At 55.1% G+C, this 26,025-nt stretch overlaps 5 protein-coding genes across 5 annotated transcripts; 2 read left to right on the top strand and 3 right to left on the bottom strand.

Moving 5' to 3' along the window:
* Window positions 1–1,222: 1,222 nt before the first annotated feature.
* On the bottom strand, window positions 1,223–7,533 carry COCSUDRAFT_35194 (glycosyl transferase; the record flags this gene model as incomplete). The annotated part of the gene is made up of 15 exons (XM_005651179.1): window positions 1,223–1,372; window positions 1,640–1,729; window positions 2,013–2,174; window positions 2,482–2,661; window positions 2,932–3,213; window positions 3,470–3,715; window positions 3,985–4,081; window positions 4,214–4,398; window positions 4,618–4,752; window positions 5,017–5,190; window positions 5,470–5,592; window positions 5,861–5,992; window positions 6,235–6,381; window positions 6,623–6,902; window positions 7,370–7,533. The coding sequence occupies 15 exons, from the start codon at window positions 7,531–7,533 to the stop codon at window positions 1,223–1,225; spliced, it is 2,547 nt and encodes an 848-aa protein (XP_005651236.1).
* Window positions 7,534–9,342: 1,809 nt separating this feature from the next.
* COCSUDRAFT_12490 (WD40 repeat-like protein) lies at window positions 9,343–12,974 on the bottom strand (the record flags this gene model as incomplete). The annotated part of the gene is made up of 10 exons (XM_005651178.1): window positions 9,343–9,473; window positions 9,719–9,821; window positions 10,179–10,315; window positions 10,450–10,621; window positions 11,211–11,227; window positions 11,343–11,476; window positions 11,611–11,782; window positions 11,944–12,113; window positions 12,286–12,614; window positions 12,801–12,974. The coding sequence occupies 10 exons, from the start codon at window positions 12,972–12,974 to the stop codon at window positions 9,343–9,345; spliced, it is 1,539 nt and encodes a 512-aa protein (XP_005651235.1).
* Window positions 12,975–16,129: 3,155 nt separating this feature from the next.
* COCSUDRAFT_64611 (hypothetical protein) lies at window positions 16,130–17,269 on the top strand (the record flags this gene model as incomplete). Its single annotated transcript, XM_005651177.1, has 3 exons — window positions 16,130–16,369; window positions 16,730–16,807; window positions 17,030–17,269. 3 exons carry the CDS (start codon window positions 16,130–16,132, stop codon window positions 17,081–17,083), a joined length of 372 nt encoding a protein of 123 aa, XP_005651234.1. The 3' UTR covers window positions 17,084–17,269.
* A 198-nt stretch (window positions 17,270–17,467) lies between these two features.
* On the bottom strand, window positions 17,468–19,831 carry COCSUDRAFT_46190 (hypothetical protein; the record flags this gene model as incomplete). Its single annotated transcript, XM_005651176.1, has 5 exons — window positions 19,287–19,831; window positions 19,067–19,154; window positions 18,537–18,884; window positions 18,107–18,377; window positions 17,468–17,931 (listed from the first exon to the last, which is right to left on the bottom strand). Exons 1-5 carry the CDS (start codon window positions 19,592–19,594, stop codon window positions 17,468–17,470), a joined length of 1,479 nt encoding a protein of 492 aa, XP_005651233.1. The 5' UTR covers window positions 19,595–19,831.
* Window positions 19,832–20,468: 637 nt separating this feature from the next.
* On the top strand, window positions 20,469–25,770 carry COCSUDRAFT_59206 (heavy metal P-type ATPase; the record flags this gene model as incomplete). Its single annotated transcript, XM_005651175.1, has 17 exons — window positions 20,469–20,567; window positions 20,685–20,799; window positions 20,935–21,038; window positions 21,132–21,296; window positions 21,423–21,550; window positions 21,661–21,915; window positions 22,104–22,434; window positions 22,653–22,808; window positions 22,921–23,084; window positions 23,197–23,386; window positions 23,500–23,613; window positions 23,702–23,822; window positions 23,926–24,021; window positions 24,163–24,332; window positions 24,695–24,934; window positions 25,224–25,478; window positions 25,645–25,770. 17 exons carry the CDS (start codon window positions 20,469–20,471, stop codon window positions 25,768–25,770), a joined length of 2,829 nt encoding a protein of 942 aa, XP_005651232.1.
* Between the last annotated feature and the right edge of the window lie 255 nt (window positions 25,771–26,025).

The following is a 26,025-nucleotide window of genomic DNA, read 5'->3' as shown; positions in this document are numbered from 1 at the left end:
AAGATAATCGTCTGAAGTCAGGCGTCACTCTTCTCAGACTCTGCCTTTGTCGGTGATATACAACAACCTTCGGACAATATGAAGATCGCAGTCTTGAAGACAACAGAAAGCGATGGATGCTGCAGAGCATGCGAAGAGAGATCTGAGCCCAAGATCCAGATTCAATTCAGTATGACTGCTGTACCTATTTTGTTTGAATAGGAACATTCGAGCATTGAAGCTAATACACTTCAGTGATCTGCAAGTGCCTCGTTCTTGTGCTTCATGTCGGTGCTCCGAAAGCTTGTGAATATTGGAGCCTGCCTTCCGAGATGCCCAAGAGATTCACCCAATTATGATGGTTTTCCTTTTTGAAGACAGAAACTTGAAGACTATAAAATGGTGGTGGCTTGTTTACTAGTGCACGACGCATGCATGCTATGTGCATGCCATGGTCACTGCCGCAGGTGGCCGGGTCGACCCGGGACGTCACGTCACGTCACAGGACGGTCCTGATGCACGGGCAAGTGCGCCGGCCGTCAGCGATCGGCGCGCCGCCCCCTTGATGGCCACCGGCGATCATTTGATCATATTCTTGAGGAGTCAGTGTGAGGCAGCAGCTGCCATGATTCCAATGACCCTCATTCCACTTTGAAAAAGACAGAAAAGTTATCATTCCCAACGCCCAGAGACATCCATTTTTGAGAATCCAGAATTCGTGATCAGGACATGTCTATCGTCCTCAGGATGACATTTTCTGTTTACCAACACATGCTAGACGCAGCCCTGTGCAATAGAACATTTCTGCAGTGTGTACACATGTGTACAGAGCAGAGACTGCAACATGCAGACGGTCATTGTGTACCGAGCATGTTCTGCAATCCCCACAATTTCCTGAACTTCTGACACTCAGTCTGCAGCATCCTTGGGTGCCACATAATGCAGCTACACCTATGGCACCCTCCTGTACCTCACTACAATCTTGGAAGAGGAGAAGCATGGTCAGCTTTCAAATCCCAACATCGTGGTTCGGCACCTTGAAGGACGACAAGTTGTCTGCAGCACTGAAACCCTGCCTAAAGTATAAATTCAACATTGCGTAGCGTTTTGGAATCAGTGCACATCCGGAGCATGTGACAAAAACCTTCAAAAAATACTGTTAAACGCGGCGGAGGGCCCACAGGGCTCCTGCCACGTTCCTAGGGTGTACAAAACAGGGGTGGTGCCTCCCTGAGAAGCCTCTTCAAGGCTGCTTGCAGGGGACCACATCCCAGATCTCCTTGGCGTACTGGTCGATGGTGCGGTCTGAGGAGAAGAAGCCGGAGCCCGCCGTGTACAGAATGGATCTCCGCGTCCACTCATCCTGGTCAGCGTACAGCTTGTCCACCTCATCCTGCACCACACACCCACAAACACCCTTCACGAATACACCCTCACCATCTGAAACTTACCATGGACAGCATCTCTCTAAGCATCCCTGCCTGGCATGTCATGCGATAGGTTGCCCCGTTTGCAGATCACCAGAGGCCTTAGGGTGCAGAGGAATACACAATCAGCAATCCATAAACCCCTCAATGGCAGTGGGATTTGGAATTAAGGGCTGATAGGATGTTCCACACAGGTCAGGAGTGGCTGCTACAGGGTAAAGGATGGGCCTTGCCTGGGCGCGCATGTAGTCGGTGAAGTCTGGCGCCACCAGGAACCAGTCATTGTTCGAGTCGTTCATGACGCTGACGCTCTCCACCAGGTCCTGCACAGCACCCACACGAAACATGTTAGATACCGCATCTGAGTTTTCTTTTGTTAAAAAGAACAATCCATACACAATGTAGGGCTAGCCCACACGATGGCCATCAACAAGCACATGCCACTCTCAGCCTGTCGCAGCCTTGATCAGTTAGGTTGTGCACGAGGCTGGGGTGCCTGGGATTTCTCCATGCACAGGGTGCGCGCACACTCTGAACACCTAATCCAGTCAGGGAGAGACAGGGGAGCTGTGCGCGATGCAGGCCTGGCCATGCATGTGTGCGCACCTTGAAGTAGTCGACCTCGCCGAAGGTGCCGGACTTGATGAGGTCCAGGGCCTTGACGAAGCGCGGATCGTAGTCCTTCCACTCCTTCCTCTTGCCCTCGCGCCACACCGGCACATCCTTCGCATCCATGCCAAACACAAACATGTTCTCCTTGCCCGTCTCCTGCACCACACCACCAACCCAGCCTTCCCTCACCGCCCCCTCTCCTTCTCCCCAGAAAACATGCATGCAGAGCAGCCCAGAGGGACACATGCAGCTCTCAAAAAGTCACAGCACTCGTAGTGCTCTGCAGCCTCCATCATGCATGGCAGGCGATGTAGATGAGAAAAATTACAGTGGCATCACTGTGCATGGAAGTGAAGATTGAGAAGAGCAAAGTGGCCTGCATGGCTGCAGACCTGATGCATGAAGCTGTGAGGAGAGGTGATAAATGACTGAAAGGAATGAGCAAGAGATAGCAGGTGCAGACCTGGGCAATCTCAATGTTGGCGCCGTCCATGGTGCCGATGATGAGGCAGCCATTCATGGCAAACTTCATGTTGGACGTGCCCGACGCCTCCGTGCCCGCAGTGCTGATGTGCTGGCTCAGCTCCGCGCCCGGGATCAGCACCTCCGCCAGATCTACGTTGTAGTCCGGCACAAACACAATCTGCGCCGCGCACACCCCCCCGCATCAGCCGCCATACCTTGTTCTTAGGAACATAACCAGGACCTCACCATCCCCAGCCTCTCTTGCCCACCATATTAGACCTTCTGAAGCTCAGCATTTCATTGTGAGAACCTCCGGTTCTGGTTCCGGTTCTGGAAATAAGAGGCCAGATAATTGATTGGGATCATTCTTTCATGGACAGCGTACTTTATTCCTCCTAAGATCTCAAGCCCCATAATTATAGGGGTGGAAGGGGCGGGATTGGGTCACCTTGAGGAGGTCGCCGACGTCAGGGTCGGAGTTGACGACGGCGCCGACGCGGTTGATGAGGCGCACGATCTTCTTGGCGGCGTAGTAGGCGGACGCGGCCTTGCCGCCAAAGATGGAGACGCGGGGCACCATCTTGGCCCTCTCCTCGGGGGAGGCCGTCTTGATGGCGTGGTAGCGGTAGATGAGCGACAGGATGTTGAGGTACTGGCGCTTGTACTCGTGGATACGCTTGATCTGCACGTCGTACAGCGGGTCCGTCGGCAGATCCACGCCCATCAGCGCCTGCGCGCACCACTTACTTTTATCCCCAAATAACATAACAATTTTGAACATTTAACTTTTCGCTGTGACCGAGCTCCCAACAAAGGTTGTCCACACAATAAATCCGCGCAACTGGCTGCCTAGGGAGAATTCATGCTCTTGTTGCTGGCTGGTCTCATGAGAACAATCAGAAGGTGTTGCCATTGAAGCACAAGATTGAGGTTTAGACAGATGGGAGTGCAAGGGACTCGTGTGCAGGGCAGCGCACGGGCAGCACCTTGATCTTGGCGGACAGCTTCTCCTTGGCGGCGTGCTTGACGGAGCGCCACTTGGCCTGGAAGGCCTTGTCGTCGGCGTACTGGCGCAGGCCGGCCAGCAGCGTGGTCTCGTTGATCCACGCGTCCGTGCCCAGTGTCTCAGTGATCAGCGCCGCCAGCTTGGGGTTGCACCAGGCCAGCCACCTCCGGGGGGTCACGCCATTCGTCTTGTTCTGGAACTTCTCCGGCATGATCTCGTAAAAGTCCTGCGCAGCACAGGCCCCAGCGCCTCAATTTTACCAGGGTTGACTCAGCAAAGATATTAAGAGCAGCGCATATTTGAGTGCGTGTCGGGAGGGCATTCACACACTGCTCGAGAGCATGTGGTTTGCATGCATATTGGAAAGCGTCGCAGGACAGGTCAGTAAAGATACCCACGAAACCCACGACAAAAGAGCAGGTCGCGCATGGCAAAGCAGGCAGGCTTTGCCCTAGAAATGCTGGAGAGATTGGGCAGGGTGGGCTTGCAGGGCACCTTGAAGATGGTGTCCTTGATGATCTCGGAGTGGATGGCTGCGACACCGTTGACGGCCTTGCTGCCCACCACCGCCAGGAAAGCCATGTTAATTAACCTGCGCCACAACGGCAACCCCCTCAGCTTGCGAGTTCTGTTGGGCGCTGGGGACAGTGGCTGACATTAGAGCAGGATCCCGGCAATGCACGATCAGGGCAGAGACAAGAAGCGACAAGACAGGGGTCCTCACTTGACATCCTTCTGCCAGGGGTTCTCGGTGATGATGCCATATTTTGACAGGGCAGTCTCCACCGGGTCCTCCTCCTCCTCCTCTTCCTCCTCTACCTCGCCCTCCTTGGTGGCCTTGGGGGCCGGCTTCTCTGGCTTGGGCGGTGCAGCCTTTGCCTCCTTCTCAATCTGGCCCAGGACATACTCCTGCGCATTGCACACATCCCACATTATTTCTTGCAAATTCTGGGCACTGCCATCAAGTTAAGAATGAATGCAGACATGAAGACAGAGCGAGAGCCAGTGAAGGGAGGAAGTGCCACTGCGACCACTGTCTGAAGGAGAAACATGCAACGCTCCATGCGTGCAGGTCGGCAGGGAATACAACAAGGACTGAGGATCCAGGGCAAGCAGTCAGGGCAGCACCTTGAGGGAGTCCTTCCAGATGGTGTCGACCTTGTCAATGATCTCCAGGTGTCGCGGCAGCAGCTTGCCCAGCACCGCTACCGGCCACTTCTCAAGAGCCTCCGGCATCACTGTGTGGTTTGTGAACGCCAGCGTCTGCGCCACAACACCACCCACGTTCAGCCTTCATGCTTCCACCCCCATCCAGCAATGCATACTCTTGCTCAGATATTCAAGTCCATATTGTCAGGCACTTCCTTGTCCTGACTGCCATTCCCAGGCTCAACAAAGAAGGCCTTTCACCGGACAGACAGGCTTTTCAGTGAGTCTATCAAGTGCCCCCATGCAGAGGTGGCTTGGCACAGTGCGCCGATTAGGTATTGTGCGCGGCTGCAGGGGTGGAGTGGGGGGTAAGGGCACCTGCTTGGTGATGTCCCAGGCGGTGTCCCAGTCGAGGCCCTCCTGGTCGATGAGCAGGCGCATGAGCTCGGCCACGGCGATGGTCGGGTGCGTGTCGTTCATCTGGAAGATCGCCTTCTGCGGCAGCAGCCCCCAGTCGCCTGCATGCTTCTCCTTGAACCGCGCCAGCACATCCTGCACGCCCACCCCGGCCGGCTCTCAGCACAGCCAGAAGCACTGGCGCCCATTTGACTCAGCCACGCCGACATGACCTGAAACACTGGCAGCCTTGCTGTGCCCCATCAGTTTCAGACACCCAGGAATGGCCTCCGCAGCGCAATACAAATGGCACCGTATTCCTTGGACCAACCAGCCAAATGGCAAATATAACAGCACAGCGCCAACCAGACAATGTGCTACAATGTGAACGCCCTTATTTCCAACGGAGATAAGTTGAGGGCTGTGGCAGGGCACCTGGATGGAGGCGGAGACGAAGAAGAACTGCTGCTTGAGGCGCAGCTCCTTGCCGTACTCGGTGGCGTCGTTGGGGTACAGCACTGCGCTGATGTCCTCCGCCTTCCGCCTGTCCTCCACCGCCTGCAGTGCGCCCACTGCCTCAGTCCAGCTCCCAGAACTCACCACTCGGAGAGTTCTAATCTTCCATGAAGTTCCCCAGGCAGCGAAGTGGTCCAGGCAGCAGGAAGGTGAAGGTGTGTGCGTCAGATGCAATGGAGCAATTTCGGAGGGAGTCGATTTGACAGAGCTGGCAGCCATCCGCAGCATGACCCGGTGCAAATTCTCAGTCATGTAGCCAGGATACAACATTTAGGATGCATCTGAGAGGGTGGTGCAGGGGTGCGCGCACCTTGTCGTACTCGCCCCTGTTGAAGGCGTCCAGGTCAAACTCGTTGAGCGGCAGCGCCTCCCACAGGCGCAGGTTGCCGACCGTGCTGGTCTTGTAGCCCGGGATGGGGTTGTCGTACGCCTTGGCGATCACCTGACGCGCACGCCACACACCTCAGCGCATGCATTCCTACCAACACCAGTCTCTGGACCCTACAGATTACTTTGACAAGACTCTTGGAGACCAGCTGAGGGGTTGCACACGTGCCCTGTTTTGGGTCTTCCCAGGATGCTCTGTTTCGACTTTGCTAGGGCTTTAGCGTGACAAGAAAGTAAAGTGAGTGAAAGCTTGGGAGGTCTGTCAGGCTGCTTCGAATGGGAGCGCGGCAGGGTCACCTGCTCGGCGGGCGACCACTTGAAGTTGTCCACAGTGCCGTAGAAGCCGATCTTGTAGGTAATCTCCGGGCGCGCAATCTCCCAGGGGTTGCCGTTGGTCAGCCAGATGTCCGGCAGCTCCATCTGGTACCCCTTGTCATCGATGGCCTGTTGCACCCAACAAAGACCTTCCTTGATAACTTATTCTCGTGCTAGACCTTCCCTGCATAAATCTGAATGCAAATTGCATGGCTGCCCCATGCTGCAACTCTTATAACAATTCAAGAGAACGGAGCGCGAGGCAGAAGCTAGGCATCTTGGCCCCCCATCTGGATGGGTCTCTGGTGGCATGCAACAGTGCAACGGATCATGGGAGGGGTGGCATGCAACAGATCATGCGGGGACTGACCTGCTTAAACATGCCATACTTGTAGCGGATGCCGTAGCCCCAGCCGGGCAGGTCGAGGGTGGCCATGGAATCGATGAAGCAGGCGGCCAGCCGGCCCAGGCCGCCGTTGCCGAGAGCGGCGTTCTGCTCTGCATCCACCAGGGCCTCCATGTCGTAGCCCAGCTTCTGGAGGGCCTCGCTGTAGACCCCCTTCAGCTCCAGGTTCATCACCGCGTTCAGCAGCGAGCGGCCCATCAGGAACTCGGCGCTCAGGTAGTAGATGAACTTGGGGTCCTCCTTGCTGCAGCCATGAAGGAATTGCCGATTTGATGCAAGGGCAAAGCAGGCCACCTAGGTGGTCTGTGATCTGCTGATAGGGTCGCATCACTCAGGGGTGTGAGAATGGACACGCTTATTTCCCATCGACATACAGCAAGGCAAGAACTGTGTGAGCTTCAGTATACCAGGCCCTCTCGATCACACCATTCCTTGCAGCAAAAGCAAAAAAATAGGATCTTCGCTTAATCCTGCAGAAGCCAGAGAGATGAGAAGAAGTATGCTGTGGGTCATGAAACCCATGTCTCTAGGGCACTCTGGCTGCACCCCATCCAGACCACGATCACACTCAACGATTCGACGTTATGGTCTGCACATCTACCTTCTTGTCTTCCCAAAGACCAACTTTTGGATGCAAGATTGTAATGGAAAAATATTGCGACAACTGTGCATCGGGGGCGCGCGTTTCTAACCCAAGCATGAACGGCCTACCTCCAATAGTCCTGGGTGCGGTTGAAAGCGTCGATGAGGTGTTCCCTCACACTCGCAGCCACACCGCGATATACCGTTTTGGCGTCCAAGTCGTTCGGGATCTTACTTGATGGAGCACCAACCGTGAACTCTGCGAAGCAAACAACTGGGAATGGAAATCGCATTATACACCCATTCTTCTTTTCCGATGTCGCCTCCTATTCAATGCAATGGATTGGACAAACCATTCGGCATGCTCATTTCTGAATATTAGTTGTTGGGCATACCCAAGTTCTGAAGCACATCAGCCTCGATACTTGCTGTATCCGTTTTGGGCTTCCAGTCAAGAGGTACGCCATTTGAAGGCGACACTGCCTCTTTAACTTTCTCCAAGATTGCTTTTGTGTTCATACGTCGGCCCAGAGGCGGGCAGGGCCGTCGTTGGAATGGGGCTACTGCAGACGGTGTTCCCAAGAAAGCACTTGTGCCAGAAGCCATGGTGGCTGCACCAGGGCGGCCACAAGACGGCAACATGGCCAAGATTACAGACAAGAAAACAGTCCAAATATCTCGAGGAAAATTGCAAGTCGGGCGAGATGCACATGTGCCCTAACCCTTGACCGGCTAGGGCAACCCCAGGATTCCACCCTCGAGGTTCTAGCATTTTCCACGTCTTAATCTGACAGGCCATCTGTCCTCAAGGGGCCCATGCAAGCGATATGTATTTGTGCGTGTAAAGGCTGCCTTAAGTATTACACAGGTCAGTGCACTGCAAAGGACTCGAGGATGCATGCAACATATAGATAGCTATCTATAGACCGTCCGGTCAGCGCTGCCAGTGGCACTTCAACTTGACTTGAAGTCGGCAAGCTTTGAGAATCCTCAGAGGGTCACTCATGCAACTCTTGATCAGCAACATGGAAGGCTTTAAACAGCTATTATTACAGAGTTGTACAGCATAAGCACTAGGATATTCTAGTTACTCAACCAGGCTGGCCGCCAGGCAGCACACTGTGCAAAGGACTAGATACCTATGCACATCTCCCCTTCAATGTCAAGGCTTTAAACGATGTACGATAGCATCACAAAAAAAATCATGTGCTGTCATAGGTGATCACTAATCGAGCTTTCAGTCTTGAGCTCCCTTTCGCAGCGAAAATCAACACACAGCATCATGCAGCGCATGCAAGCTTAAGCCCTACCATTACTCGTATCCAGACAGTATAGATTACCCACCAGATACAGGAAGAACAACACAGAATTCTATATTGAAGACCCTGTCTTGAGCCCTGCATTTAAAAGTAAACCTGCAGCCGATTTGAGGCATAAAGAACTGTCTAGATCAACGCAAATCTCACGATCATCCTGTATTTGTGACTTGGTCACAAGATGAGATACACCTCAATACTCCAATATAGGCACCTGCCAGCAGGCTGTCTCCAGCCCACAAGCTTGTCACAAGAGTGGCTGATAGGCCTAGGCTCTTAGGAGACACCCCCAATTGGGCTCAGCTTCAAGTAAGGAATTCAAGAAGAATAACAAAAAATCTCACTTCGTTCCTTTCAATCTCTAAGTTGTTCTGCAGTTAACGCGCTTGATGGGTGGTCAACACATAATTGTCCCCCCTCCAATGTCCTCAGTGTCACCCTCATCTTGACACAGTCTCAGTGATCAGCAAGTCTCCCCGGCCCATCACTGTAGATTCCTCCACCTTTTGGCCAAAGTTCCCACATTCATCGAGGCACTCACTGCCAAGCCTTCCCAACATGCAATACAAAGATCTTCAATCCTCTCATACAGCGTCAATATCAACGTTTCCCCTCAACACATGCACTTCATTTCTCAAAGCCTCCTGCTCTGCATGCAACAGATCTGCAGAACGGTAATTTATGCAGAGAATCTCTATCCACCAGGAAACATGCATACGTCATCGGAAGGCTGATTTTTAATGTTTGCTCGTCTGTCTCTGAGGAGCCGACGGCGAGCAGAGGAGCCTACATAGGCAGCTCCAGGAAATGCACAACACCGCTCTCGCTGCCCACCACCAGAGTGTCGGGCGCAGGTGTGCCGGCAAAGCTGCAGCAGGTGAGCCCAGTGTCTGCCATGAAAAGGCCGTCCACAGAGCCTGCACAGAAGAAACCAGCAATGTCAGCACAACATCCGCCAGTCTCTTGCCTAACCAACTCCTTCCTGGCAAAAGACCTGCACACGTGAGTCACCACCATCTTGCGGCAATTACGCCACACTTCTCCTGGTCTGCACACGTCCTTTCTCTGCTGCATGTCCTGTTCTTTGCCGGCATGCATTGATGGCTGCTGCCCTAGAGCTGATTTTCACACTGCAAGAAGGTAAACGGTTGCATGCACTCACCTGAGTCAACTTGCCAGACTCTGAGGCTGCAGTCACGCGAGGTGGTGGCTAGCAGTGTGGAGTCCGGGGAGAATGTGACGCACGTGATGTCATCCGTGTGCCCCTGCGATAAGCACAAATCAAGATCATGTGCCTCCCTTATGTGCACCATCGGGTGTTTGATTGCTGGAGGCTTTTAATGGGCGAGAAGTGCACAAAATGGCCTATGTCCAATCCAAGCTTACCGCCACGTCATGGAGTTGTTGGCCGGAGGGCAGCTCCCACGTCTGCAGCCGATGGTCCTCAGTCGCTGTCACTGCCTTGTCTCCCATGGGGGACACCGCACACCGCACAACCTGTGATCGCAGCACCCTCACCTTCATGCATTGGAACTTCGGGGTCTCTGCAGGAGATCACAATGTGAGGATGGACAGGTGCAGCTACACAATGGGTTTCAGAAAAGCAAGGTATCGCGCAGCACCTGGGCTCCTGGAGCAAGTATGGCTGTGCACTTCCCAGACCTCAGGTCCCACACTCGCGCGCTCCTGTCATAGGCGGCTGTCAGCAGTGTGCGCCCATCAGCGCTCAAAGATGCAGTCTCTAATCCATCCGTGTGCCCTAAACAACACACAGGCCCAGCCTCAGTCAACAGCGCAGTAGACGTGATGCACCCCTGCCAAGATGAAAACAGGATGCTGCACTTTCAAAGAAAGTACACAAGGGCATGGCAGACACCATATGCGCTGACTCACCCACGAGCACATGCATGCAGCTGCCTGAGCGCAGGTCCCACACGCGGGCGGTGCAGTCCTTGGACAGGGTCACAGCCATAGCGCCGTCAGCTGTCACCAGGGCCGCATTGACACCGCCGCTGTGCACCCGTGATGCGTCCCGCTCTCCACGCTTTTGCAGCGCAAATTTCACCTGGCAAATACAAGAATGATACAATTAGGCACGTCACGAAAGGAGTCACGCCTGCGGTATGGAACCCTGTGAGCAATTGCAAAGAGTGCAAAATCAGAAAGGAACACTTCATAAAAAGGAAGAGCAGCGCAAGCTGGAGCAGCACAGATCTGATAATGCCCAGTGACCCACCTTGTTCTCCTCAAGATCCCACACCGAGATGCTGCTGTCAAACAGGACCGTGACCGCCACTTTCCCATTTCCAGACACTGCAAACGACTTGACCCGGCTGCCTGGGTGGCCTGTGCAGCAGCAACGCAAGAGTTTATTCTTCTGATCCCCACACAGCACCCACACAGCACGGGGGGCACGAACAAACACCTGCACGACCACCAACGTCCAACGTATTTATGCCACAAGCTCAAAAGGAGTGAAGCAGACCTGGCAGAGTGCCCAGACAGGTTGCAGTGTCAAGGCTCCACTTTTTGATCTCGCCGTCCGCGGACGCAGTCAGCAGCAGGCTGCCCTCTGCTGCCATGTCGGCCCAGCGAATGCCGGCGTCGTGCGCCTGCATGAACACCTGACAGCTGCCGTTGCTGGCATCCCACACTATGGCCCCGTCGCTGCCTGCAACCACAGACCAATAACCCTCAATATGGGCACATTGCACGTACAGTAATATTTGATGTTGGTGACAGCGTTACTCAGGAGGTTGGGAAAGCTTGTGGTGAAGAGTGTGCACCATGTGAGACGGCGGAGGAGCCGTGAGTTGCAAGGCCGGTGACGCGGCCATTGTGGGCGCGCTGCATATGGCCTGCAGTAGCATGCAAGTCCCACACGCGCGCTGTGCCGTCCGCTGACCCGGTCACTGCGAACCTGCACGCAGACAGCTGGTCTGCTGAGAACGCACGTGGGTCCTGAGAAAGCACGAAAGAGAAAGCATACTGCTGCTTGCATGACACAACAGCCAATGCCATCCAAAATATAATTATGGGGACGGTGGTGCACACCTGCCGCGACGAGTCAGGACAACAGAGCGGACTTCTCCGGAGTGCCCCTCCAGAACGTTCAGGCAGCTGCCCTGGTGCAGGTCCCAGACAACAGCAAGCTCGTCGCCAGAGCTGGTCACTGCCTGCCCGCCGCTCAAGGAGATCGCTCCGTCCGTTAACCAGCCCCCGTGGCCTGCCCAAACGACAACCCCTTTAGTAAGGATTGTCAGATCTCACGGTCCCACCATTACAAAAGACTCCACCTGTCCCCGTGCCCAAGCTAAAATCATGCTGGAAGTGCGAGCGTGCATGGCAAATGGTAGCCTGCATGAGATCGAGCGCTATTGCACGCACCCTTCAGGACGTGCACGCAGCGGCCAGAGGGCAGGTCCCAGACGCGGGCGGTGTAGTCATCGGACACAGTCAGGGCCATGGTGCCCCCCGCGCCCAGCTTCACCGCGTTCAGCCGCCCCGCGTGGCCTGCCATCACCCGCTCGCATGTGCCGCGCGCCAAGTCCCAAACCCTGCACACATCACACCGCCATCAGCAAACCACTTCGCACACCCAAAGAAGTACCCATCATAGGCGAAGGAAAATACATGTCAGGGGGCGGATTACTCTGCGCGCAATCCATACAACATGCAGAAGAATCTGAAGAAGTTCTCAGTGTCACGACATGAGAAATAGGGCAGCACCGGGCGGTGCCGTCATGGGAGGCAGTGATGGCGTGGGCGCCGTCTGCAGTGATGGCAACATCGACAACCCAGCCGGAGTGACCCTGCAGTACGGCAAGGCAGCGCCCGGTGAGCGTGTCCCAGACGCGGGCGGTGAAATCCTCGCCGGCCGTCACGGCGCGGCGCGCGTCGGGCGTCAGCGCGATGGCCCACACGCCTGCGCTGGCGCGCTCGTGGCCCGCCAGCACGTGCATGCAGCGGCCGCTTGCCAGATCCCACACGCGGCCCGTGCCATCCGCGCTCGCCGTCACCGCCAGCCGGCCCTCTGCATCTATTGCTGCCGCATTCACCTGAGAAGCAACATGAGACAGGCTGAGTAACCAATCCCTTAAGTTGCAATTATCTCACTAGAGCTGACCACTGTGATGAGCATTTACCATGGCCAAGCGTGCTAAAAGTGCAATTGATTGTTTTGGTTTCCACCAATAAGGGAGTAGCTGACTAACAAGACAAGCACGCAAAAAGAGGAGGCTCACCGCAGCGGTGTGGCCGAGAAGCACGGCGAGGCACTCGCCCTTCTCGAGCTCCCACACTCGGGCGCTGCCGTCGCTGGACGTGGTGATAAGCAGGCTGCCGTCTGCAGCCGCCGCCACGTTGGTGATGGGGCCCATGTGGCCGCCCAGAAGCAGCACGCAGTCCCCAATTTCCATGTCCCACACCCGCGCCGTGTTGTCCGCCGACACTGCAACACCACATCTCCGCTTGGTGAACTCCATAACACAACCGGGAGCAGGGCGTGCTACGCATTGCATGCAGTCCTGAGCTGTCAGTCCGCATGTGAGGGAACCATCTACCCTCGCGAGTGTGATCAGGGAGAAGCATGCTAGAGGGAGAGAGTGTACCTGTGATGACGTCGATGCCGCCGGGGGTGAGCAGGACCTTGGAGATGCCGCCGGTGTGGCCGCGCAGGGTCATGCGCTGCAGGCCACCTGCCTGCTCCAGGCTTGGCGTGCGCGTGAACATGCACGGTGTTGCGGCCGCCGCGTGGCGCCCCGCCTCCTCCACGCCTCCGTCCTCCCTCGCAAGCCACTCCTGCGACCAGCCCACACTCTTCGATTTCCCCATTCACAGCTCCAGGCCTTGCAATGATATTCTAAACTGATCACAAGCTCCAGGCCATGAGACTTCTAGCAACGTGATGACATGGGATTGATCAAAAATAATGTGTGGCAGGATTTTCCTGATATGCCGGTGAAGTGAGAGAAGGGCACCTTGAGGAGGCTGGAATGGGGGACGGACATGAGGCGGCCGAGCATCTGCGCGCGCAGGACGGGCGTAGACGGCTGGCTCAGGCACGCGCTGACGCTCATCTGGAAAGCCTCCAGCAGCAGCTTCACCTCCTCGTCACCAGACACCATCAAGTACCTGCGCAGCACAGCAAGTCAATAGGCACAAGGGATGTGGGGCCAATTGCGCTTGCCCTAATATGCCTGGCAAGAAACTCTCAGATTCCAAAGTGACACAGGAGACACCAACGTCAGATGCGAGAGGAGTGGCACCTCCTGAAGTCTGCCACAGCAGAGGCTGTGCCATAGGAGTGCAGCTTGCGCTCCAGCCATCCAGGGCTCGCCAGCAGCTGCTTCAGCTCCTCCAGCCGCCCAGCTCCCACCAGGTGGTGCCCCACATTCTGCCAAGCACACGCAACACATCATAAGACAAAACGCGCTCAATCTTTACCTGAACATTGGTCACGACACCCTTCAAAGAGGAGTGAGAGCATCCATACATGACAGCAAATGGAAGGCAAACACAGAGGGATGCCCACCTGCATGATGTAGCCGTCGTCTGGAATGGTGGAGAAGGACGAGTGGTTCTCCAGATAAGCGTCCAGCAGAGTGGCATGAATCTTCTCATTGCCCATGACGCTGACGGTGCTCAGCGCAAACAGGTGGTCCGGCATCACCAGGCCCCAGGCTGTGCCATCAAACAGGCAGGCCACGCGCATCACACCCTGCACAACCCAGGATCAGTAATGCTAACTGAAATAGTACAAGCAAGCTTGTAGGGTCGCCCAAATCTGTTCCTCTGCAGGCGTTGTGCCAAAAAAGTGGCGCGACAAAAGCAGCAACCCACACCTTGGTCTCAAACAGGTTGGCGGTGGCCTCTGCGTCGCTCTCCTGCTCGAGGCCCCACAGCCGCGTGAGCATGTTCATGGGCAGCGGGGTGTCCGGGGGCACCACGCCCAGTGCCACATAGCGATCCTTCAGGGAGTTAGGCAAACCCGCACGCTCACACAGTGCTGCGACGGCTTGCGCAGTGTCTTGCTTTGGCAGCCCCTGCATATCCGCACACCATCGCCTGAAAATACGCCTACCAATCTTCTTCTCTGCCACCGTCCCCGATCAAAGTAGCTTGCCATGCAGAGGCGACCTGTTAAGAGCTTTATCAGTAAATCTTAAGGCCAAGAGGCTAATGACAGCACAAGACAGACCTCCGCCAGTTCGCCAGAGGGGCGGTGGCCGTTGCGCAGCCCAAAGGCTTCCAGGGAGGAGCGATTTGCGTCGAATGATGCGCGCTCAAGCGCAAAAGAGGACCGCCGCGAGCGCGTGCTGCCACTCTCCCCTCCGGCGGAGCGCGCACTCTCACCACTTGCGCGCCTCTGGTCAGTGCTCGGCCTTGCGCTGCTGGGGCCCACACCTGCACAGAACAATTTCAGTGCTCCTGTACTTTGACCCCAAGAATGCCTCATGTGCCCCCAGAATGATCACAGCGTTCACATGAATGCATCCCTCTCGGATCAACCTGGACTGCCTAGCCCTAATTGAATGTAAGGATATCTGGTGTGCTTCGTCATTATTGCTGGCATCTCACCTAGTGGCTGCAGCCTGTCGCGCCATTCCTCGCCCTCCCTGGTGCCCTCATTGTCTTCCAGGTTGAATGTCAGCCTCTCTTGCACCATCTGCGCCAAGGACTTGGTGGGGTCGGTTTCCTTCCCATTGCCTCCTGCCATGTCCACACAATGTAAAGCATCAATGGTAATGTTCTGTTGCATGTCTTAGAATAGAACACAATACAGGAAAGGATGCCTCACCCTCCTTAAACTTAGGCCGCAGGACGGAATCCATCGAAGGCTTGCCCTCAATGGATGATGACACGTTGGAGCAACAGAGAGACGCCGCATCTCTCTTGGACCAGTAAGACTGCTGCTTGGCTGTGTTGCCGCCAGCAGGCGTGCCGCTGTGGCTGTAAGCACTGTCATCCGACATCTGCGCCAGCAGAATCCTCAGTACAGAACCCCCAGGGTGAAAACATTATCGAACATACTAGGTGAGTTTCATCACAGGAGAATGGCCAAGACGATGCAGCGTCAGTGCAATATCTCGTCACGATGATGCACCTTTCCACCGCCGTCTTTGGGTCTGACATCGATGGAGTCTCTGCTGCTGCGAGGCTGTGTGCTGGGTTCAGCTGCGTTCGCTGCCTCCCCAGCCGGTCCTCTGCTGCCAATGCTGCCACCCCTGCTGCCAGGCTGCCCTGATACTGGCGGTGTTCCATGGTGCTTCTCCCCTTTGCTCCGCGACTTGGTCCATTTGTTATAGAGGCTCTTCATTTCTCAGGGTTTCAGACAAAACCTGAAAAGAAGCGACACAGGTGAGCATACATGCTGGTGGCGCATGATTGGGTCCCTTAAAACAGTAGTAGGCAACAATAAGCACTTCATGCATGTGCGCAGCAGATCCATGCAGGAAGTGGCAGGCTTGCCCTGGCTGAAAAACAGATACTTCCAGCTTTGATTTCGCCTTGCCGTGCATCTCAAACAACGTCAGAGATGTGCATCACCGAATATTAAAATAGGCTCTCAGAGATGGATCATCGCTGTAGCTGTGAGAACGACGCTCAGTTCGCCAACGGGCCAAGCCAGACACTGACATCAGCAGCCAAGCAATATTCCCAATACCTGCAGACGCCACCGCGCACATCGTTTGCCGGCCGAGGAGCCGAGCTAGGCCGCTCGACAGATCAGGAATCTCTGGAAAGCGCCTCACGCGTTCACAGCAGCTGCGGCGTATCTCAAGCGCGGATCGGCACCGTGTGCCCAGCGGAGGTGCGCCAGGACAACTTGCGTGAGCGCTGTGGATAGCAAAGCGGCGCCTTTGACCTCGACACGGCTTGGTGAACACTGATATCCGAAAAGCTCACACATAAAGCAACCCAGTAAAAATCTCCCTCAACGAAAAAGTGCCGGCTGGTGTGCAACGTTCCCTTCGCTTTTTCTGCGTCAGCAGCCTTGCGGGTAGTAATGATTCGTGTAAATGGTGATCTGGACTGTGTGTGTGTTGATGCTTGGAGTCACAGCAGTGAACGAAGTCCAACCATGTCCCTGCAAAGGCATTTTATGCAATGTTCAAGGACCAGTAGCGCACACAATATTGATTTAGAGATTAATCGTGATATATCGCGATAGGGCCCGGGCGCCTGGCCGGCCCCCTTCGGCGACATGTCGGCTCATCGGATAGGGGAGTCACTTGGCTTTCATGATCTGGTGCACTCCAAATGCTGAGATCTGTCATTGTTATCATCAACTTAATAACCCTCAGGCTTGCTGAAGCGCATGCGCACTGCGTGCAAACCATGGCATGCAATCCATTGATGGTGCCACCGCGATCAAGATCATCCCTAATGAAAGTTTCAGGCTAGAATTGCCTATGCCTACAGTGTACTGACTCAGTCGGACTTTGAGTTCCTTGTTTATGCATGCACCCAGGAATCAGCAGCGCTGGGCGCGGGAGGCCTTGACCGTCAGCCGTTGACCGGGTGACACACCTCTGTTGCACACAGAACCGCCATGAAACTTCCAGTGCTGCTCACCAGTCTCAGAGAAATCCTTTATCTTCCTCAAAGCCATTGGCAGCTCAAAGCCATTGGCAGTGAAACAGAAGACCTGGGCAATTGTACAGCTATGTTTGAAACAGTTCCAACAATCACAGGCAAATGGATGACTTGCTTTGCAATATGCTTGATGCACATGCACAACGCAGCGGCAGGCTCCCATCTGGTCAGCCTGCCCTGACACCAGTTCCTCCTTAAACCATCGCAACACATCCGTTCTGGCTTTGCCCACATGGTATAAGCCACTGTGGCACACTTAATGCTCAGAGTGAGAGCAACCGCCACCAGCACAGAGATGCACAACCAGGCGCTGTCACACAAAGCCTGCAGGCTGCTCCCACTGTGTGACCCCAGTGGACGCATTGTAGTAGTACGGCCGGCCGTTGTCGGCGTGCAGCTCCTGCCAGGAGGGCTGGGCGGGAGCGGGCTGTGCATAGCTGTGAGCCTGCGCTGCCTGCGGCTGGTAGGAGTATGTGCTGGGGCTGCTGTACGGCTGCTGCTGGTGATTGCCATAGCTGTCCTGCTGCCCGTGAGCCTGGTAGCCGGAGTATGACTGCTGCTGCTGCGGCGCAGAGAACTGGCCATAGCCGCTGCCACTGTTGCCGGCGGCGGCTGCCGGATCAGCGTAGGACGGCTGGGCGGTGGGAGTTTGGTGGGAGGCGGTGGCGGCTAGCACGGGGTAAGATGGGTAGTCCACCTTGACAAAGGAGTCTGAGAAGGATGAGCTGGAGCTGGGCTTTGGCGCTGCAGAGCCGCTCGTGCAGATGCCTGCGATGCCTGCGGCACGAATATTTGTGGGATATCTGACAATACCTTCGATGCATAGGAAGAATCACATGTCCGCAGTTGAGGAAGGCAAGCCTCTTCCTTTGTCAGATCTGCATACTGCAGGTGTTCGCCATAAGTGCTGCAACCTCTGTCTCCTTCAATGTCCACGTGGGATAAAAGGTACCTGCAATGTTGTCATAGCCGAAGCTGTTGCCCGTGCTGTAGTCGGGAGCATCGTAGGAGGCCGATGGGCGGTTGTGCGGCGCAGTGGGCTCCTGGTTGTACCCGACAATCTTGACCATGGCGTTGGGGTCACGCGCTGAGGAGCTGCGGCCACTGCCGCTGCCGGTGCCCCCCACCGCTGCATAGTTCTGCTCCAGCTGCTGCGTCCACTTGTTCTGCACAGACGCCGGCCGCTCAGCCGGCTGTGCTGGCTCGTCCTCGACCCCGGCGACCTGCGTGTACAGTGCCAATATTCAGACATTTGCCACATCTGGACTGCAAGTCCATTGCCCAGAGAACACATCGCCTGGAGGTCACCAACTATGCAAAGAGTGTCATACATCCAGCGTCACGAGAAAAATGACATAATGTGAGGAGGTATTGTGTGGCACCTGTCTGACAATCTTGGCAACGGAGCCTTCGAGGGCAGACAGCCACTCGACCTGCTCGGTCTCGCTGTCGGCGACATACAGGACGCGGCCGGTGGGCGTGGACAGCATTAGCGAGTTGTTGCGGCCGGTGGCGTCGCGCGCCGCGCTGACATCAGTCACCTTTGACAGGTCCACCAGGCCGCGCGCCTTGGAGGAGGAGGTCACGTCCGGGCCGGCAAAGCGGAACAGGTAGCCCTGCTTCAGCACAAACCAGCGGCGGCGCCAGGTCTTGATGTGCTCGCCCTGGGACTGGAGCCAGCCTGCCTTCTCTGGGTTGCTCCAGAACTCAACGTCCTCCGCCGAGGGAAGCTGCAGGCATACAAGTGGCTGTATCAGAAGCATGTCAGATGAAGAAGGCCTGCACAGCCATGCAGGGCCATCCGGGTGGACCATAGCATTGTGTGGTGCTCAGACCCATGGCTGAGGGTAATTGCAGACTCGCGCACTATGTCTGATGGTGCTGAGCATTGCATGAGCAAGTTGGACTGTACCTTCTTAGATGTGCCTCCGTTGATGAGGGAGGTGAGTGAATTTGTGGTCTGGCTGTTTTCCCCAGACCCCTGCAGCAATTCCACCATCCTGCACAGACCAATCAAAATAAGCCTGAACGAAAGCTACGATAAGATGCTTCAAAAAGTGAGCACAACAAATTTGTCGAGGAAAAATCTGAACTTGCAATAGCCAACTCTTTTCAGAACCAAAAGGACTTACTGCATGCAGCAGCTGGTGAGCGTGTCCAGCGCTGAACGTATAGTTCTATCGTCAGACTGCAGAGTCACCGTGCGTTCTTCCACATCCACTGGCGTCTTCGTGTAGAGGACAAGGCTGTTCCCACGCAGTGCCCAGCGACTAATGTGCTTCAGGGGATACTTCCTCTGGACCCTCTGCCCGTCAGATGACAGGATGAGCAGGCCATCGAGGCCGATCTCACATACCACACGATCTGATCCATGCCCCTCATCGGATAACAAGGAAACACTAAATTTTTCAGAAACTCCCTTGAAGTCTTGGTCCACCATACCTATTTGTCACTCTTTCCGCAGATTGTCTACTGTACACTCTTGATCAAACTACAGGTCAATCTGATAGTGTCTCCCGCAGATACCACCGGAGCTGATCGATGTGCTGCAGGATCTAGAAGGTGCCAGAAACTGGGGTAATTTCAAGGAGAAGAAGGACAACCCCAGGCATCTAGGCGCGATCAGTCTGAGGGTCAAATGCCTTCGACGGACGATTAAGAAATTTTTGGAAGAGCCAGCTGAGTTTTGACTTTTCTAGACTCGATTGCTTTCATACCTGAAAATGGTGCACCACTGGTGCAGCACCAGCTCAGCTTCCTGTCTTGCGGAGTTGTCCTCCCGGAGGACTCTCTCGTCACGAGAACATTTCGAGCGTGACAAAGGCGCTCTGCTCTACTAAGCAGTACATCCTGTACATAGCAAGGCTTTTCGTGAGACTGCTAATAGCTGGTGATGATACTTTAGGACTGTGGCTCGACAGAGCTTGTCCTTGTTTGGCTTCCGTACCAGGTTTGATGCGTGAACGGCAGAGCGAACAATGCAAGCTTTAGATCAGACTTCCGATCATTAGTTGTTGACATCTAGATGAGTTGGTGGCGCACTACGGAAGCGCCTGTCGCAGAGGCAGAGCTTCAGTCTCTTGTGTCAACCAGCAATGCTGAGCAGCTTCCAGGCCCTGGACACAATGCAAAGGCCTTGGTAAGTAAAGATATTGTATGCCAACACAATAAGTTGGTGACATACGCCACCACATGCACATCTGCTTCTGGAAGGGCACGTTTGGCAGTCCAAGGTGGCAGCCAGATAGAATCCTCTCTTGGTGGTGGATGGCTTAGGCAGACCCTGCCATCATGCGCAGGTGTCTGTCAAGGGGATGCACTGCTCCTCCTGCTCTTCAGCTGTCGAGCGCGCCCTCTCATCACAGCCTGGAGTGCTGTCAGCGAGTGTCGCCCTGCTGAAGGAGACTGCTGAGGTGGTCCATCAGAATAGGATCTTTCAGAGAATAGCTCAACTTGGCCTCGACAAAACCTCACAAGTGTGAATATGAGGGCAAGTGTCCCTGAGTCTTTTCGTGTCACGCCCTGTGCAGGTGGTCTTTGATGACGGGGATATAACCATCAGTGAAATCTTAAAAGTGATCCAGGACGCTGGTTTCATGGCGGAGTTGCTGCAGAAACAAGAGGAGAGGACCAGACATGAGGTGGGTGGGTGCTGAACACTAGGAGGCTAACGTCAATTTCGTGTTGCTTAGCTATGAGCAGGTTGCTCATGAATGCTGCATCCTAAGCAGGTCACGAGGATCGAGGTGCTTGGCATGCATTGCTCCGCCTGCTCTACAGCTGTGGAGACGGCTCTGGGGGAAAAGAAGGGTGTGCAGAAGGCACTGGTGTCTCTCACCCTCAAAATGGCAGAGGTCACGCATGACCCACAGGTGGTAAATGAGGTGGGTCTACAGACTGGTCATTCTGACTAATTTGCAAGTTTATTTCACTTTGGCATTTCACTGTCTGATTCTAAATTGTATACCTCATTGCAGGCTGAGGTGGTTGCCCTTATTGAGGAGGCTGGGTTTGAGGCCCGGGTGGTGGGTAGGGGTGCTGTCCCCGACTCCGACTCTGCAATCCTGCGAGTGAGCGGCATGACCTGCAGCTCCTGCTCATCCGCAGTCGAGCTTGCCCTTCTCAATCACCAGGGCGTGCAGGTCTAATTTCCGGTCACTCATCATGCTTACTGCTGCAGGCATGGGAAACCAGTTGCCATGCTGACACAGCCAGATCTTACCTGAACTTTAATGAGAAGTCATTCACAAAATGTTTTTGCGATGCAGAGGGCTGCCGTGAACCTGCTGGCGGGCAAGGCAGAGGTGCAGTACAACCCTGATGTGACTGGACCCAGACACATCATACAGGCTGTCCAGGAAGCAGGCTTTGAGGCACACCTCCTGCGCGGTGACAGGTACATCAACTTGCTCATTACAATTTGACTGTCAATTCAATTCTCCTCACAGGGTTGAGATGCAGAACAATTAGGACATCTGACACCATTGCATTCTTTGACGGTCGCAGGCCAGCAAACGGCGATCAAAAATCAGAGCTACAACAGCTGCGAGACCTGTTCTTTGCCAGCGCCTGCCTCACAATCCCAGTGTTCCTGGTGGCCATGGTGTTCCCCATGATCCCTGCTATGCGCCCGCTGCTGGAGGCGCAAATTTTTGACTTCCCATTGGACCAGATCATCAAATGTCTCTGCGCCACCCCGGTGCAATTTGTCATCGGCTGGCGCTTCCACATCAACGCTTGGCGCGCCCTCCGCAATGGCAGGTGCGGAGCCGCCCATCTGTCCACCACTCTATCATCTCAGCACGCATGCATGCCTGATGACCTTGCAGTGCACCTGATGGCTTCAACAAGAACCCTGATTAGGCTTCCATATTCTGAGAGGCACTATTATATAGATTATTGTATATTTAGGAAAAGAATATTCCAAAAGAAATGGTGTTCTCTTGCAGGGCAAACATGGATGTGCTGGTGTCTCTGGGCACTAACGCCTCTTACCTCTACTCCATGATCTCCATTCTGCACCACCACTTCATGAACCACCACAAGACCGGCATGTACCGCCCCACGGACTTCTTTGAGACCTCCGCCATGCTCATCACCTTCATTCTGCTGGGCAAGTACCTGGAGGCCAGCGCTAAGGGGAAGACGTCTGAGGCCATCGGCGCGCTGCTGAATCTGACTCCCCCCACGGCTGTGCTGCTGGAGGGCGGTGAAGACGGCAAGGTGGAGGCCGAGAGAGAGGTGCCCACTGCGCTCATCCACCGCGGAGACAGGCTCAAGGTGAGACTTGGTACTTTGGGCTTGGGGAAATTGGGCAACTTCTAGCTGCCCTCCACGGCAAGCGTAGTCGGCTTTCTATGGTCAATCCTTACCTGCCAATGCTTCTCGAGTTGCTACTCTTGTCCGAGCAGCACTGGCAGCTGTTGTCCTGGGTGTACTGAGAGATATATGTCCTAATAAAGGAGTCAGGGAGTGTAAGGGTGGCTTGGGTTCTACAGGTTTTGCCTGGCGCCCGCATGCCGGTGGATGGGCTGGTGCTGAGCGGCAAGTCGCACGCCGATGAGAGCATGCTGACCGGGGAGGCGGAGCCGGTGCTCAAGGTTGAGGGAGACGCTGTGATCGGGGGCACCATGAACATGGGAGGGGCACTGCAGGTTTGACGCCCTCCTACCCTCCTTCCGTGCCTTCCATACGTCCTGCAGCCTGTGCATTGCATCAGAGTAGGACCTGCAACTGTGCAGGGAGATATATATTTTTGATGTGCAGGTGAGGGCGACACGGGTGGGGAAGGACACGGCTCTGGCGCAGATTGTGCAGCTGGTGGAGGCGGCCCAGATGAGCAAGGCGCCCATCCAAGCCTTCGCCGACTATGTCTCGTCCATCTTTGTGCCCATCGTTGTCACCGTGGCCATGATCACTTGCTTTTGTTGGTGCGCTTCTAGTTCTGAAAGACACTGCCAAACATGTGAGATCCTGCACATTACCCTCTAGCTCTGGTGGTGGTGATTTGCATGTGGGATTTGAAAGAATGGGTTTCTGCAGGTATGTGGCTGGGAAGCATGGGTGGTTCCCACAGGAGTGGCTGCCGGCAGGCCACAACCACTTTTTGTTTGCGCTGCTGTTTGGGATTGCTGTGCTGGTCATAGCCTGCCCTTGCGCGCTGGGCCTGGCCACACCCACAGCCGTCATGGTTGGCACCGGCGTGGCAGCTTCCCATGGCATCCTCATCAAGGTGACAGCCCTGCGCTGTTGTGGTGCTCGCATATCTTGCAGTATGTGAGGACTGCAGAGTTCAAAGGTAATTATCAGTCACTTTCTGTGCTTATTTGATGTTTACCTGTGCAGGGGGCGGATGCATTGGAGAGGGCCCATCGCATCCGCACCATTGTATTTGACAAGACAGGCACGCTCACGCGCGGCAAGCCGGTCGTGACAGACGTCCGCCTCTATGACACTCAGGTGTGGAAGGACACATATTAGTCTATGACTTGAACTCACTCTATTGTGTTGGTCTTCAATTCAATATCTGAGATTATTCTGTGTGCAGGCGTCGCTCAAGGAGGTCATGCATCTGGCTGCTGCACTGGAAGTGCAGAGCGAGCACCCTCTGGCATCAGCAGTCATCAACTTTGCAGCAGAAGGCTTGGGCATTGGGCAGCAGCAAGTCGGTGGGGATTTTTTGTCCTTCTTCTCTTAGAGGTGTCCAATATAAAAGTAGTGATGCAACAGTCGTGTTGACACCTCTGCTTGAGATGGGGCATGTGATGTCAGGAGGCGGAGCGAAGGTCACTGCAGGCACAAAGGGGGCACCCGCTGCCCGCAGACTCGACTGGGTGCGACCTGCAAAGGACGTCCTCTCTGTTGCTGGTGAGTTCAGCGGCCTTTACATCTCCATACTCTGGCATGCTTCTCTGTGACCTTCTGCAGGGTCCAATTTCAAGCTTGTGGTCCTTGAAAAAAAATTCCGGGTACCAGCACATTTTCAGAGTTATCTTGCTTGGCCTGCAGGCAAGGGCGTGTTGGGGTGGGTGGCAGTGGGGCCTGAGATCTCTAGGTCTCCCATCAAGGGCAAGGAGGGCCCGAGGGATGTCAAGGTCATCCTGGGCAACAAGCAGATGATGGCCGACGAGGGAATCCCTATCAGCAAAGCCGTTGATGACTACATGCGCGACATGGAGGTGTGCCTTCAAAGAACCAGCCAAGCCTGCCCATCTCTCCCTTCTGCTTTTTCCTTCCCTGCATGTCAGAGCTATCGACCTGTAGCTGGTCTGCACTTGCCCTGAACTCTATCTTGTTGCTGCTGTGGGGTTCATTACTGGCTACTTCTGGTTTGACTGCTGTCGCACATGTGCGTGGCCCAAGAAAGCGAGTCGCCCCACGAGTGGTGTATTCAACAGCCCTAAGGCAGCAAGCACTCATGCACAACCAGGCAAGGGGCCATCTTGTATGGCACTTTGAGTTCAGCCCACATAAAGTCTCAGTTTAACCACATCGGCGCCACAGAAAGCATGCGGCTCTGATGTGCATTGTTGGGCGGCAGGCAAAGTGCTGCACGTGCGTGATGGTGGCGCTGGCGGGATCTATAGTCGCAGTGCTGGCGGTGACGGATCCGCTCAAGCCGGAGGCGCGCGGTGTGGTGGCGGCTCTGGCGCGGCGCGGGCTGGCGGTGCACCTGGTGACGGGCGACAACTGGCGCACGGCGCGCGCAATCGCCGAGCAGCTCGCCATCATCAACGTGTGCGCCGAGTGCCTGCCCGGCGCCAAGGTCGACAAGATCCGGGTGCGCGCGCGTTCCCTCCCGCCATGCCTGACTCAACATCGCACTGCCCCACTCTTACACTCCAACTCACTTACAGCAGTAGTGACCACAAGGTGTACATTTTGGGAGAGTTGAAGCCTTTACTTTTCAACTTTTTCAGGCAACAAATAACATCTTTGGGCACATTGATTTCCCCTGCAAATAGAATTAGTACTTGCTGGCTGCCTTGTCCATTCCTGCAATTGTCTGCTGCAAGTTGACTTTGGCTTTGGCTGAAGTGGGGTCCTCCGGTGTGCTGCAGCAACTGCAGGGCAGCAAGAAGGTGGTGGCGATGGTGGGCGATGGCGTGAACGATTCGCCTGCGCTGGCCGCAGCGGATGTCGGCATCGCGGTGGGCTCGGGCACGGACATCGCGATAGAGGCGGCAGACTATGTGCTGATGCGCGATGACCTGGAGGACGTGCTGGTGGCCATCGACCTGTCGCGCAAGACCTTCAACCGCATCCGAGTAAACTACTTCTGGGCCATGGGGTACAACGTCGTCATGATCCCCTTTGCCGCCGGGGTGTTCTACCCCTGCACCCACATGCAGGCAGGCCTCCTTTCTTCTCTCCGCATCCCTGACCTGCAGGCACCTTGCTGTGCTCATCAATCAAGATCTGAGTCCGTCTGGCAATGGCTCAGGGAGGGGTGCAATCGTTGATATTCACTGATAGTTGTTTTTGCTGCAGATTCCTCCATGGGTGGCCGGAGCGCTGATGGTCTTCAGCTCTGTGAGCGTGGTGTGCTCATCCCTACTGCTACGCAATTACAAGAGGCCCAAGCCAGTGCTACGTGACGTGGCGGTGCTTTCATAATCATGTGGACGTGCAACATGCCAGCCAGCTGTAGAGTAGATAGTGAAATAGATAGTGACAGAAAATTTTGATCGCACATTGTAGAGGCCAATTGGCGTGACACAGTACTAGATTGATGGCCTTGAATATTGATCAGCTCCATGAATAGTCCAATGAATTGATGCGTAAAGAGTGCCATTGACAGTCACTGAAGACACCGTGTCTTCAAATACAGTGCCTCTAGCATGCTGCAGCTGAGGAAATCCTCGTAAGATG

This window comes from Coccomyxa subellipsoidea (genome assembly GCF_000258705.1).
Source record: "Coccomyxa subellipsoidea C-169, whole genome shotgun sequence".
Classification (NCBI taxonomy): domain Eukaryota; kingdom Viridiplantae; phylum Chlorophyta; class Trebouxiophyceae; family Coccomyxaceae; genus Coccomyxa; species Coccomyxa subellipsoidea.
Note: the sequence above shows the minus strand (reverse complement) of the source record. Positions and strands in the feature narration are given on the sequence as shown.